This window comes from Ceratotherium simum, chromosome 32 (assembly GCF_057802395.1).
Source record: "Ceratotherium simum simum isolate JZ-2026a chromosome 32, ASM5780239v1, whole genome shotgun sequence".
Classification (NCBI taxonomy): domain Eukaryota; kingdom Metazoa; phylum Chordata; class Mammalia; order Perissodactyla; family Rhinocerotidae; genus Ceratotherium; species Ceratotherium simum.
The window spans coordinates 12,348,499-12,363,855 of record NC_141931.1 but is presented as its reverse complement, the minus strand read 5'-3'; the positions used below and the strand labels follow the sequence as shown (position 1 = coordinate 12,363,855).

The window sequence follows — 15,357 nt, the reverse complement described above, 5'->3', positions numbered from 1 at the left end:
ACAACTGTAAAATATTTCTGAAAGAAATTAAAGAAGTTCTAAATGAATGGTGAGATATACTGTGTTCATGGAGTGGAAGATGTTAATTGTTAAGATTTCAATTCTCCCCAAATTTATCTTTAGATTCAATGCAATTCCTACCAAAATCTCAGCAAGGTTTTTTTTTTGGTAGAAATTGACAAGCTAATTCTAAAATTCATATGGAAATGCAAAGAACCTAGTATAGTCAAAACAATTTTGAAAAAGTAACAAAGTTGGAGAATTTACACTATCTGATTTAAGAATATTAGAAAGCTACAATAATTAAGATAGTGTTATTGGCTCAAAGATAAACAAATAGATCAATGAAACAGAATACACAGTCCATAAATAGGCCCACATATAAATGGACAATTTTTTCGACAAAAATACAAAAGCAATTCAGTGGAGTAAAGACAATCTTTTCAATAAGTGGTTCTGGAACAATGAGATATCCACATGCAAAAAAAAATTTGCACTTCAATTCATATTTGTGCCATATGCAAAAATTAACTCATAATGAATAATAGACCCAATTGTAAAACTTAAAACTGTAAAACTTTTAGAACACACAAGAGAAAACCTTGGGTTCTGACCTTGGCTTAGCCAAAAGTTTCTTAGATGTGACACTAAAACATGATCCATAAAAGGAGAATTGACTAGATTTCATCAAATTTACACTGAACACACACCTCATCAAAGAAGATATACAGATGACAAATAAACATCTAAAAAGACATTGTATGTCATTAGGGAATTGCAAATTAAAGCAATAATGAGATACCACTACACACCTATTAGAATGGCTAAAATTCTAACACTGACAACACCAAATGCTGACAAGGATGTGGAGCAACAGGAACTCTCATTCATTGGTGTGAATCCAAAATAGTATAGCCACTTTGGAAGACAATTTGGTAGTTTCTTAGAAAACTAAACTTAGTCTTAACCATATGATTTACCAATCACACTCCTTGATTACCCTAAGGAGTTGAAAACTTATGTCCACACAAAAACCTGTAGTTTATAGCAGCTTTATTCATAATTGCCAAAACTTGAAAGCAACCAAGATGTCCTTCAATAGGTGAATGGATAAACAAACTGTGGTACATCCATACAATGGAATATTGTTCAGTGATAAAAGGAAATGACCTATAAAGCCATGAAAAGAAATAGAGGAAACTTAAATGCATATTGCTAAGTGAAAGAAGTCAATCTGAAAAAGCTAAGTACCATATGACATTCTGGAAAAGGCAAAACTATGGAGACAGTGAAAAGATCAATGGTTGCCAGTAGTTTGGGGTTAGGGAGGGAAGGATGAATAGGTGAAGCATAGGGGATTTTTATGGCAGCGAAACTATTCTACATGATACTTTAATGGTGGATACATGACATTATGCGTTTCTCAAAACCCATAGAACTGTACAACAGGAAGAGTGAATCCTAATGTAGATCATGGACTCTAATTAATAATAATGTATCAATTGGTTGGTCAGTTATAACAAACATACCACACTAATGCAACATGTTAATAACAGGGAAATGGGGGATGAGGGGAGACGGAGTATATGGAAACTCTGTACATTCTATTCATTTTTTATAAACTTAAAACTGCTCAAAAAGAGGTCTAGTAATTTAAAAAAAATAATATGCTATAGACTGCAAGAAAAGTTTTGCAAATCATGTATCTGATAAAGGATTTGTGTCCAGAATATACAAAGAACTCTCAAAACTCAATAAAACAAACCAAATTGAAAATATATATATGAGCAAGAGATTTGAACAGATGCTTCACCAAAGAGATATATGGATGATAAAAAAGTACCTTTTGCTCAACATCATTAGTCATTAGGGAAGTGCAAATTAAAACTATGATGAGATACCATTTCACTCCTGCTAGGATTGCTATAATCAAAAAGATGGACGGTAACAAGTGTTGGCTAGGATGTGGAGAAACTGGAACCCTCATACATTGCTGGTGAGAATGTAAAATGGTGCAATCACAGTTTCTTAAAAAGTTAAATGTACACCTACCATATGATCCAGCCAAATTGTGGTATATCCATATAATAGAATAGTACTCAGCAGTAAAAAGGAATGAACTAAGATACATGCTACAACATGGATTAATCTTAAAACACCTAGACTGAGTAAACAAAACCAGACAATAACAAGTACATACTGTGTGATTCTATTATATAAAGTTCTAGGAAATGCAAAATAGTGCATAGTTAGATATGTTCATTATCTTAATGGTGGTATTGGTTTTATGGGTGTACACACTTGTCAAAACTTATCAAATTGTTCTCTTTAAATATGTATGGTTTATAGTATGTTCAATCATATCTCAATAAAGCTGTTAAAAAAGAATAAAAAATAGATATAAAATGTGACACACAAGTTACTAGTTTTGCAAATCCTTTTCCTCCAGTCATGAAATTAGAATATATACCATCATTTAAAAAATGATAGGAATAAATGTGTTTTAATGAAGAAATAATTTGTTATATGATAAAAGTCTCAGACTGAAAATTTAAAGACAAAATTTTAATTTTTATAAAAATCTGATATATAACATAGAGTTTTATTTAAGCATAAGTATCTTAAAATTTATCTTAAGTTAAAATTCACTTGACAAAATATTTTCATCTAAAAAATTAACTTTTAGAATTTCAGTAAAATGCAAATATTATGGAAGACTTGAAAAGGAAGTTTGTAATAGTTAACTATGCAAATGTCAACATATTTTTATCAGGTGACAGATTTGATCATTTAGAAACAGGGCAATTCCATGGGCTATAAAAAGATATAGTCAGTATTTTGAGAACTGGTTATCAGAATATGAACTTATAACTTAAAGTACAAAATACTTTAATTTTATGACAGAACAGGCAAAACAAGTTAGTGACTTTATTATATTCTCAAATTAATTTTGAAAGTGAAATCTATATTTTCATAGCCCGTGAAATTGAAAAGCTGAAATCAATCAGACCTAGACATTATTCCTGACTTTGTAGACTGGTATCCCTCTCATCAGGGTGTGGATAAACTGCTTCCACAGTTAGGTGAGACTCGCCTTACCTGACCTTCTGGTTCTGGGGCTTCTTGCCACAGTTAAGGGGTCCCCAGTTACCCTGGTGGCTCGCCTCTGGGTGCACCTCCATGCTGGCTGCAGGCATATCTTGCGTGACATAATGGGAGCTGTAACCCCATTGGGTGAAAAATGAGCCCCCCAAACTCCACCACACACACTCTAACTTAAAGTGGGGACTGTGTGTGTTAATTAATTTTTATAATTAAGTTGGAAATTATGCAATTAATTATGCCAGTACCTGACTGGCACCGTGCTAGGCACTGAGGATATAAGAGAATAGAACAGAAAGGGTATCTGTCCTCACAGGAAGTTAAGTTATAGTGGAGGAGGCAACAATGCATGGAGGTCCTTAAGTGGTGTGAAGAAAATAAAGCAGGATAAAGAGAGAAAGACTTGCATGTAGTGATAACACTGATAGACAGATTAGAGACCCCTCTGAGGAGGTGCAGTGGAGCTAAGAACTGAATGACAAGAAGCCAGTTTTGTAAACATCAGGGGAAGGAGAGCAGGAATGTCCAGGATACCTGTGCTCTAAAGTTTATTCTGAGAGAAATACATGTGGAAGCAAAGAGGCATGTGAAAGGCAGATGGCAAATAAGAAATTGGAATGACACAAAGAAGAGTTTTGATGAGATTGATGATATCCATGCATGATTTTATTTTACCTGTGATGTAGGTGAGGAAAATAAAGCAACCCTCCTTGAACTTGGAGCTGTGGAACCTTTAACTAAACTGCTCACCCATGAAGACAAAATTGTAAGAAGAAATGCTACTATGATATTTGGGATCCTGGCTTCTAATAGTAAGTAAATCAACTTTCAAAAATAATCAAATAATCTCATGTAATACATTATCCTTCTTTTAAATGTAATGTTAAGGAATTTGTTTTAATTTTATTCAAACTGACTTTAATGTTAATAAAAAAGTTAAGTAAGTATAATGCAACAAAATGTATGATTTCTTATTTTAAGGGATATTTTTAAAATATAAAAATATGTGCAAATATATCCACAGAAAAACTCTCAAATCTGGTGGTGTAGTACGTTCCGTCTTACAAGTTGGCAGAGCAATCATTGTCTCTTCAAATTAAAATAGGTTTTCCTTGAGTTAGTATAATGTAATTTGTCTGTCTTTATGTAAGTTACACTTCACATGTATTTCATGGTGAAGGAAGCCCAAGGTAAAGAGTTTCGATACATTTATTTTTTTGAAACTGTAAACTCTATTTTGCGAAAAATAAATTTAGACGTGTATTTACTCCTTAAATCAGACCTATTACTTGCTTGAACATTTTCATAAATTTAATGTGGTGAAATAATAGTATTAGTTAAAATATGCCATTATGTCTATTAGAATATCAGTTTGACCAAAACCATGCCAATAAAGGCAGTCCTTGACTAATGAACAGGATGCGTTTTCCATTTGAAAGTCATTTTCAAATTATAGTGGTAGCTTTTTGAGTTAGCCAACAAAGCCTCGTAATTTATAATAAAAAATAACATTCTTGGTGGAGACTGAATTCTAACATGAAACTCAGGCTGCTGGGATAAACATGTCTCTCTTTATCGTAGTACATGACTAAAATCGTCATACTTCCCCCTCTCAGCAAAAACACAAGCACAAATTCCTCCCCTAACTTCCTGCCCATCCCTCCCCCACCCCCTCACTTTCTCTGGACGCTGTGTGAGACAGTGGGGTCTCCTTATTCTATGGCATCCAGCAAGGCGTTAGTGTCTTCAGACACAGCTATGAGTGGAGGATGGGAAGAGAAGAGGAAGGAGAGTTTTGTGTGGCGTCTGTGCCGTTACAGCCACAGCTGCAGAGACTGTGTGAACAGCGCCTGCAGTGTTGAGGCAGATGGGACTCAGTAGGGTTTGTTAGTGTAAGGGGTTCTGGTAACAACTGCAGGAGCTCAATGGTGGCTGTGCTGTAAAGCGGGGGCTCTGGGAGTATTTCTGGGAATGGCAGCAGGATGAGGACAGTTGGGGAGTGGATGTTCCACCAGCCTAGATTATGATAACATTGTCAACACTTCTGTAGCACTTACAATGTGCCAGGCACTGTTCTACGTGCTGTTTATATGTTAAATCATTTTAATGAGGTTGGTGCTATTGTTATTCCCTTTACATATGAGGCAACTGACACACAGAGAAGTTAAATAAGGTAGTAATTATTTGTATTGTGGGGGCTCCATAGATTTATCTCAGGGGTTGCCTGTATACTAATTCTGCCATATTGAACGAGCCATATTGAACGCATTTATAACCAAAAAAGAGAAAATTTAAAAGCTTCTTAAGTTTTATTCTGTTTACACAACACAGAATTTGAGAACCATAGGAACTTTGTAACACCTCTTGTGCAACTCCTCATTTTAGAAATAGGGCAGAACCCTCAAAGGATTAGGTTCCTTGCCCGAAGTCATGCTGGTGGTTAGTATCCATTATTTTTGCTGATTTAACCTCAAGAAAAGAAAGATTCTTTGAACAATCTGATGTCAAAAAGCAAACTAACAAATTGATCAACTGTGCCATCAATTTACAAGAGCTGCCAGTGAATCTGAATCATTCATTGAGCCATATGAAAATGGTCTAGTGGATAGTTCTACAAGCTCTGTTATTGAACAGATTTGGGCTAAATTCATACAGATAAGGGAATTTCATGCCACGGAGAATCCTCTGATGAAAACTTTTAACTTGTTTGGGCAGACCAAGGCATGGTGTCACATACAGATGCAGCAAGGTGGCGTCTTCCTGTAGGAGCAGATTCTTCCTGCAGAGAAACAAAAGGAGCAGAGAGCTCCCAGTGCATGAATCTTCTTGACCTCATGGTCAGTCTTGCAGCGGAAACTTTGAAGTATATGGAAGGTTATTTTGTATACTGAATGGAGAATGTCCTTGGAGATCTAAAAGGCCAGAAATATTTTTGTTCAAGCATGTAAACATAGACTTTGGTACGGCCTTCACACAAATCTTTCCAAACAATATAGACTTGACTCATAAGAGTGAGAAGAGAATACCAATACTCTTCCAGAGGGTACACATCTGTATAGTTCACCAGAACACTTGGAAGGATCTGAGTATTATGCCAAGTCTATTATTTCTTAACCTGTGGAGATGACACTTGGTTTTTTTTAAATGAATGTTGACTGTAGAATGATGCCCACCACCTTAGGACACTGCACTTCCCAGAAGCTCGATTATTCTTTTGTGCTTCAAGCTTATTCACATACATATAGCTAGCTGCAATTTTGCTGGCCCTCTTTTAGCCATTTTGAACAGAAACAGAGAAGAGCAGAAGTTTTGACAGGTTGAAGAACAGCACATCCCTGAATCCCACAGGAAAAGGTGTCCAGTAAAAGCCAAGTATATCCAGTGGTTAGTGAGGAAGAATTCATCCAGAGACCATCTGCTTCAGCTGCTGCAAAGTGAACTTTTCCAAAATTCTGTTAATGCTAATTTTGGCTTACAGATGAAGATAATTGACCAAGAAAAGAAATTGCAAAACTAAAGTAGCAGATGGGAGTGCAAACTGGTGCAGCCACTATGGAAAACAGTATGGAGATTCCTCAAAAAATCAAGGATAGAACTACCGTACGATCCAGCTATTCCACTGCTGGGTATTTATCCAAAGAACTTGAAAACACCAATGCATAAAGATACATGCACCCCTGTGTTCATTGCAGCGTTATTCACAATAGCCAAGACTTGGAAGCAACCTAAGTGCCCATCAAGGGACGAATGGATAAAGAAGATGTGGTATATATACACAATGGAATACTACTCAGCCATAAGAAATGATGAAATCCAGCCATTTGTGACAACATGGATGGACATTGAGGGTATTATGCAAAGTGAAATAAGTCAGAGGGAGAAGGTCAAATACTGTATGATTTCCTTCATTAAGTAGTAGATAATAACAACAATAAACAAACACATAGGGACAGAGATTGGATTGGTGGTTACCAGAGGGGAAGGGGGGAGGGAGGAGGGCGGAAGGGATAATTTGGCACATGAGTGTGGTGATGGGTTGTAATTAGTATTTGGGTGGTGAACATGATGTAATCTATGCAGAAATACAAGTATAATGATGTACACCTGAAATTTATACAATGTTATAAGCAATGTTACTGCAATAAACAAAAAATTAAAAAAAAAAAAAAACTAAAGTAGCAGCTATTACTTCTCAGAAAAAGGGGGTTAAGGATGGCAGGAAAGAAGTAGGGGCATACCTGTCTAGCCTTAATTAGGCTCATATAAATAATACAAAAATGAACTTTAAAAAAAATCAATATACTTATCTTTAAACATTTTTGGCATTTCTGATAATTAAATGGAATGCAAACAAGATGTAATTCTTACTTGCATTCTGTACAAGTTTTATTAAAATCAAAATTTAACATGGATGGATATTGAGGGTCTTATGCAAAGTGAAATAAGTCAGAGGGAGAAGGTCAAATACCGTATGATTTCCTTCATTAAGTAGTAGATAATAACAACAATAAACAAACACACAGGGACAGAGATTGGATTGGTGGTCACCAGAGGGGATGGGGGGAGGGAGGAGGGTGAAAGGGATAATTCGGTACATGTGTGTGGTGATGGGTTGTAATTAGTATTTTGGTGGTGAACATGATGTAATCTATGCAGAAATAGAAGTACAATGATGTACACCTGAAATTTTTACAATGTTATAAACCAATGTTACTGCAATAAACAAAAAATTAAAAAAAAAAAATTTAAAAATGCCCTCCCAACAAAACAAAAATTACTGCTGAAGGGGAGGAAAAATTTCTCCTCTTCCCTTCTAAGTTCTTCTCACTGGTCTAAGAATTAAATTGACATGAGACAGATTTGCAGGAGAAAATCAAATTTAATTTCGTATGTATGGGGGCTACATAAGAATATGAGGCCCACTGGAAATCAGGCAATTGAAACTTATATGCCATTGTGGGGAATCAGAATTGGCCACCTCAAAATATGTCTCTTTACCTTGATTATTTTCTCTGGAAGAAACTTTGACGCTCCCCCCCACCTCCACTAACTGCCTAAAAGAATTTAAGATAGAAGGCCTGTCCCTAGGACAGGCCATGACCATAGATAACTCTGGGGATGGATAGACTGGGAGGGTCCTTGCTAAGCCCATTCTTATCAAAGCTCTGGAAACCAAGTAAAAGTAGAAGTTACCCTTTGTAAGAAACATTTACATTTGTAAGGGAAATCTCCACTTGTAAAGGTATCTCCCTCTCTGTACCAGGAAGAAGCGGGGATAACCTCACCTGTAGAGACTTATCAGTGTGGAAGATGAGGCCTTCAATCTGCATAATAACCTTACTCTTGTTTACTGTGCTTTTCTGGTAATCTCCCATAGCTGACTCCCCCCACCCCTAACATCCTCCTTTGTCTTTATCTGAATATGCTATTTAAGATGTGAACCTCCACCATTTGTCGAGTTACTCAGTTTCTCTGCTCTCTCCCATGTAGACATGTTATAAAGCTTTGTTTGCTCTTCTCCTGCTATTCGATCTCTTAATGAATTTAATTTGTAGCCCAGCCAGAAAGGACCCAGAGTGGACACAGGAGAGTCCTCCTCCCCTTCACCATCAAGAGCTAAGGAGAAGCGGGTAGGAGTCTGGGACTTCAGAGGGGAGGAAAACAATTTACAGGAAGATGCAAAAAACAAATATTTGATAAGCAAATGTTTGCCATGCTATGCAGAGACAATGGGACACAGAGAGGACTTTGATCAAACAGGCCCTGCTAAGTTTCCCCGGGTCTACCACACCTAGCTCATATGCTTTGCAAATATCTCTGGTGATACCTCTTCTTCCTGGAACAGGCCCTTTATCTAAATTCCTTTAGGTAGTTAAGGGGGAAGTAAAAGCTCTTCCTGAGTCTTTTGTTTCTTAAAAACAATCAGCCTAAAATAATCCTCATGCCGAATAGACACATTTTGGGGTGGCAAATTTTGCTCCCTTACGCTACTATATGATAAACAAGTATAGGGCACGGTAACTCAACTTTACTGATAGGTGTTCTAGGCACATTTTGCACTTCTATGGTTATCTCTTCTAGTGTTTTGGAAGGTAGTATAGCTCAGTGATCAAGGAGTGTGGGCTCGATTCTGCCTGGGGTCAGACAGACCTGGGCATGAAACCTGGCCCCACCACTAATTTGCTGTGTGATTTTGAACCTCAATTTCCTTATCTGGAAAATTAAATAATAATTGAACCTATCTTATGAGGGACTATTCAACAGACATTGCTATTATTATTATCTTTAATAAATGTTAATATTCTGTTTCTTCTTTTGTAGATGATGTCAAAAAATTGTTGAGAGAGTTAGATGTCATGAATTCTGTTATTGCTCAACTTGCTCCAGAAGGTAATTTTGCATCTTACCTCTCTTTCAAAAAAATGGGACTGGTTTATTTTTCACATTTGATTAAACTATTTATTGAAAATAGTTTATGAAATACCAGTTGTGAATTGTCACTAGAGTCTCTCAAACCAAGATGGGCTCCAACCAAGGTAAGATTCGTGAAGCTTTGGTTTTCAAAGCATGTTTTAAAATAATGGTTGAGTAAGCATTTAACATACTTGTGTTATTTATTTTTGATATGCAGAAGAAGTAGTTATCCATGAGTTTGCTAGTCTTTGCCTAGCAAACATGTCTGCAGAGTATACCAGCAAAGTGCAAATATTTGAACACGGTGGATTAGAGCCACTCATCAGACTGCTGAGCAGCCCAGACCCTGACGTGAAGAAGAATTCTATTGAGTGCATTTACAACTTGGTCCAGGTAAGAGTAATTTCTAAAAATGTGTTTTGACAAAAACTGATTATGTAATTTATTTCCCCATTAACCAAAGGAAAAAGCTTTTAAGAACTCACCGGTTTTGATTAACCAGTTCTTCTCAGTACTATTTAGTAGTTATTATTCAGGGAAAAAAATAATAGAAGTTTAGTGCGGATAACTTTCAGTTTTCACATTTTATAAGTAATTGTCTCTCATGAAAGGGCATTTTAAAAGCATATTTAAATTTTAAAAGAATAGAACAGCTTATAAATTAAGGAGGCATTATACTAGATAAAATGTATTTCTTCTGATACAGGAAATCTAATACTCATGTTGAAATAGGTTTGACCTGGGCAGTTTCCTATTGACATAACCTTGGTGATCTAAGCACACTGGATGTAAAATATGCCCTCTTCAGTGTACCAAGATTTTGGATTAGACTTATTTACTGTTGAAAACCTAGTGAGTTGAGTATGTTGAACAGAACTCATGGTTCACAATTGCAAGATGCTATCTCACTGTGCTGTTTTCCCTTGTGGAAAGAAACAGCCTACCTCCCCTTCCCCCACCTATTCTGTCCTCTGCATCCCCATCCCCCATCCTTCAACCCAATGCACACACCCTCACACCCACAGCAGGTCAGCTCCCTGACACTGGGGACAGCCTTCTCTGCTTCCTTCCCTGCTCAGGCTCCTGAATAATTCTCACGCACATTCTTTAGATCAACAGAAAATACAAAAACACCATTTTAAATAGCCAGGATTAGAGTGTAAAAGGAAGAGATCGTGAAGCATAGGTACGGGAGGGTTCATTGAGAGGCACAGTATCTAGACAAATTATATACAAAAAGAGAGACAAATGGGCTCATGCCAAAAGGCAGCAAAAGCATACATTCCTGGCCTTGGATGTAATGCCACGTGGCTGGACACTCACTGGTTTTACCTTCAATCCTCCTCCCTAAAAGAGATATCCTCAAGAGGACGCTCAGCTCTGTTTCCCTTCTCTGCTTACGTCACCTCATCCAATAGGCCTAAATAATCCTATAAATGTTTGTGTTTTTCATCCCAAGACTCCTCATAGCTCTACTTCCCTATATTTTTTATCAAATGGAAATGAAGACTTAACCTCCACTATTCTTCATAACAGAAATACTAGTTAATAACAGTGTATTAATTTCCTAGGACTGCTGAAACAAAGTACCACAGACTGCGTGGCTTAAAACAACAGGAATTTATTCCCTCATGGTTCTGGAGGCTGGAAGTCGAAATCAAGGTGTCAGCAGGGCCATGCTCCCTCTGTGACTCCCGGTAGAACCCTTCCTTGCCTCCTCCGAGCTTCTGGTGGTGGCCGTCGATCCCTGACGTTCTTTGGTTCACAGCTGCGTCATCACAATCTCTCCCTCTATCATCTCTCTCTCCTCTTCTTATAAAGACACCAATCTTACAAGGACACCGTAAATACCCACCCTATTCCACTGTGACCTTAACTTAACTAATTACATCTGCAATGACCCTGTTTCCAAATAAAATCACATTTTGAGTTACTGAGGGTTAGGACTTCAACATATATTTTGGGGGGACACAATTCAATCCGTAGACAAACAGCAACCTACAATTTTTATGTCCAAAGGAAGCTGAATATTAGAGGTCACTTGAAGGGTGGATAGAGGAAGGCTAAGCTATAAGTGGGATCTTTTCCACCTTTAATACTATTTTACATTTACCATGATTTGATTTAAAATGTCATGATTTAGCAGTCAGAGTTTCGGGACTTTTCATGGCTTTTTAACTTGTTTTTTTCATTGTTCACCCCAACCAACCCCTCCCCCGCACACACACACACAGAATTACAGACATGCGATGCAGAGCAACTTGCCTAGACCCTAATGACCCCTTGATATTGTAAATGTCTTAAATAAAGGTCATGTGTCTGAATTAAACCTGATGTAAATTTGCATGCACAGAGCCTGCCAACAGCACTGTGTGTGTATAAGCATTTCATAAACAATCCATCTGAAGGAAGATAATAAGGAATTGATGCCATCATTTCATTTTATCAAATACTATTTGAAACAGGATATAGAGTGTGAAAAGCATTTTATTATGCATAGATTTTATCGTAATGCTGTTTATAGTAATAGGAATTTGTTGTATTCCTATTACTATACTATAATAAAGAAACAAGAGATACTGCAAAAATCATAGATCATGTCTGTTTCCTGTTATTGACAATGTCTGCATAGATGAAAAGAATATTTTGGTGTTGTCAATTTTAGGGTTTGCTTATTTTTGTGAGTTGTTTTGGAAGAGAATCTGGAATAAAAGATGGGAAAATTATACATTCTTTGTTAGAAAATAGAATTTGTCCCTTCTTGAGACTGTATTTTGCTCTAAAAATTACTTATTTGATCGTTTGTATTTCATGGCAGGATTTTCAGTGTCGAACTACGCTTCAAGAACTAGATGCAATCCCTTCTATATTAGATCTCTTGAAGTCAGAATATCCAGTCATCCAGTTGTTGGCTCTCAAAACCTTAGGTGTTATTACACTTGACAAGGAATCCCGGGCAATGCTGAGAGAGAATCAAGGAGTGGACCACCTTATTAAGATCCTAGAGACTAAGGTATTTCTAACATTCAGTCAACTCTCTATGAGGAAGTGTATCTCTCTTAAATATTGTTATAAAATACAAATTGTAGAATTTTTTTTAAATGAACGTTTATTATATTTAAGTATGATACTAAGTATAATAGACTAATTTGCTTATTGCTCCATAGTTTATCAGCATGATTAAATCGGCCATTATAAAACAATTGTTTCAATCTTCTGGTTTAGAAGATTTAAGATTTTTGAATTCTTGTTTATGATCTTCTTCAAGATTTCCTGAAATGCCTAGAATTAGTCTTTTAAACTTTGTCTGCCATAGTTTTCTCTAGGGTAAAGCAATGAGTAATTTATCCCACATTATAGAGGGTAATCTGCTTTACTAAGGCTACTGATTAAAATATTAATTTCACCCAAAAAATACCTTCACAAAAACATCTAGAATAAGGTTTGACCAAATATCTGGATACCATGGCCTAGCTAAGTTAAAACATAAAAATTAACCGTCACAGGTCCATCCCTTGTCAATTTGGCACCATACACATCTCCTTAAATCATACTTCATCTCCAAATAAAAACAATAACAAGGTCTTACTTGCACCTAACGTGATACAACTATCCTGTGCACAACCAAAAATGCACTGACTCTTTCCCCAGAAGAGGATGCAAAGTCCTTGCATGATGTTTACTTTTCTCCTTGACATCCTGTAACTTAAATAAATTAACTAAATACTATTTTATAAAGTCAATACATCTTATGTTACCTAAGAGGGTAAGAGAGGGAAGAAAATAAAGATATTTCATACACACACACACACACACACATTCCTAACAAAATAAGGAAGAAATACTCATGACAATTACAGTCCTTTTTTCTGTAACTGGTCACATGGTTGGTATTTATATCTACCTTCTTCCAATACTCATTCCATAGTCCCTTTGTCCTCAGCAAGTGCCTCAGCTCGTCTTGGTTCTTTGCCTGGTGGGGTGACACAAACCTTCATTCCTGAAGGGTCTGGGCCATAAGTAGTCCTGCCTGGGTTGGGTTGTTGTGGTGGTCCATTGACCTTAATCACAGGGCATGGTAATACTAAGGATGCCCTAAGGGACCTCCTCTGTTCCAGACATACTTTTCCTTACCTCTATTGTAGAGGAGCTATCCATTTTCCCCTTGGTAGTTTGGATCAATCACCCTAGTCAGCACAGTAACTCTCTTCTTTGCCTGTTGATTCAGAGGCATGAGGAGCCCAAAGTGGGTAGGTGGCAGCCTTAACTTTTAGTTCAATGGAATCATTGTTGTGCCTCCTGGTGGAAGCATTCCTCCCTTTGGAACTAAGACCTTTAGGCCAGCAGAGCATAAGGTCGCGGAGACAGGAAGCAAAAATTTTGCTAGTGGGTCACAAGAGGTAATGAGTGATGCCACTCCCATTTCTACCCATTGATCCCTGGACTCATGAACCCTGGCTATGGGAGAAACAGCACCATGTATTGGACACTGATTCAGAGCATATACAGCCTTCTGGAGAACCTTGCTTCAGCCCTGCAAGGTATTGCCACCTAGCTGGCACTGGACAGGAGTCTTAAAAAGGCCATTCTATCAAGCCAGCTGCTTCAGGATGATGGGGAACATGGGAAGGCCAGTGAATTCCATGAGCATGGGCCCATTGCTGCACTTCTTTTGCTGTGAAGTGAGTTTCTTGATCAGAAGCAATGCTGTGTGGAATACCATGATGGTGGCGCATCCTTTCTGTTTCTCTCATTTTAAGGATTTCCACCTTAAATTTTTAGCTGTTCAAGTAAGGCTGCAGTTTTCCACTGCTATGGAGATTCAGGAGATTCCTCAGGCAAGAAAGCCACACACTCACAATACTTCCCTCTACCTGTTGGAGATTTTAAGATTTATACTTCCCTTCAGCTTCTGACTGATTTTTGAAAAAATATTTTCTTCTGCTTTTAAAATAGTTGTTGGTGGGAAGTTATATGAGCAACTTTACTTGGATACCATTACCAGAAGTTTCCATTAATTATTTTTTATACATAAAACGTTTTGGAGTAGGGGAAATGAGAAAAGATGGGGCAAATGAGTAGAGAGAATGATGTTATGTTAATAAACAGAACTGTTTGCTTGAGCCTCTGTCACGACAAAATTAATTACATTATGTTCTGACTGACCTTAGTCTCTCTTATAAAATGTGGAAAGCATAAATTTCTTTTAGTAGAACTTTCTAGAGTTGTGATGTTTTTTTCTTATTAGGAATTTAATGACCTTCACATAGAAGCACTTTCGGTGATAGCCAATTGCCTCGAAGATATGGATACCATGGTGCTGATTCAGCAGACAGGGAGTCTGAAGAAGCTCTTATCATTTGCAGAAAACTCTACAATTCCTGATATTCAGAAGAATGCAGCAAAAGCAATTACTAAAGCAGCTTATGATCGTATGTCTCATTTTATATAAACTAAGCATACATATTTCCTTTTATACTCTTAATTTTGATTGGTACTAACAAACACTAGAGTATTTGTCTGCTTTTAAATGACCATTTGAGAATAGTGCTGCACTTACTACTTAAGGCCAAAATTCATCTCAGTGCCAATGAGTTAAAATAGAGATTATGTTGTCAAGGATGTGATAACCTCAACGTGCTTTAATTATACCCCTATCTTTTTTAAACAATCCATTCTTAAATTAAATTTTAAGCTTTTATTTCTCTTGATTTTGGAATTATACAGAATTTATGCATTGTTTGTGATCATGAAAATGTTGTTTCAATAAATCCGCATTTGGAGTGATATCTATATAGTAATTTCAAGTTTCAGCTGGAGGCTAGCAGTGCTATGTTATAT

General features: G+C 36.8%; 1 protein-coding gene across 3 annotated transcripts in view; it reads left to right on the top strand.

The window, feature by feature from the left end:
* Positions 1–15,357, top strand: part of ARMC3 (armadillo repeat containing 3) — a 100,210-nt gene that overhangs the window by 23,908 nt on the left and 60,945 nt on the right. For all 3 annotated transcript variants that reach the window (XR_015549342.1, XM_004425299.3, XM_087420751.1), the window contains exons 4-8: positions 3,789–3,914; positions 9,424–9,492; positions 9,734–9,909; positions 12,335–12,529; positions 14,765–14,948. Coding sequence is in view for 2 of the 3 variants with exons in the window: in XM_004425299.3 (XP_004425356.3) it covers positions 3,789–3,914; positions 9,424–9,492; positions 9,734–9,909; positions 12,335–12,529; positions 14,765–14,948 (750 nt within the window). In the remaining variant the exon portion in view is untranslated. The remainder of the gene's footprint in view (positions 1–3,788; positions 3,915–9,423; positions 9,493–9,733; positions 9,910–12,334; positions 12,530–14,764; positions 14,949–15,357) is intronic.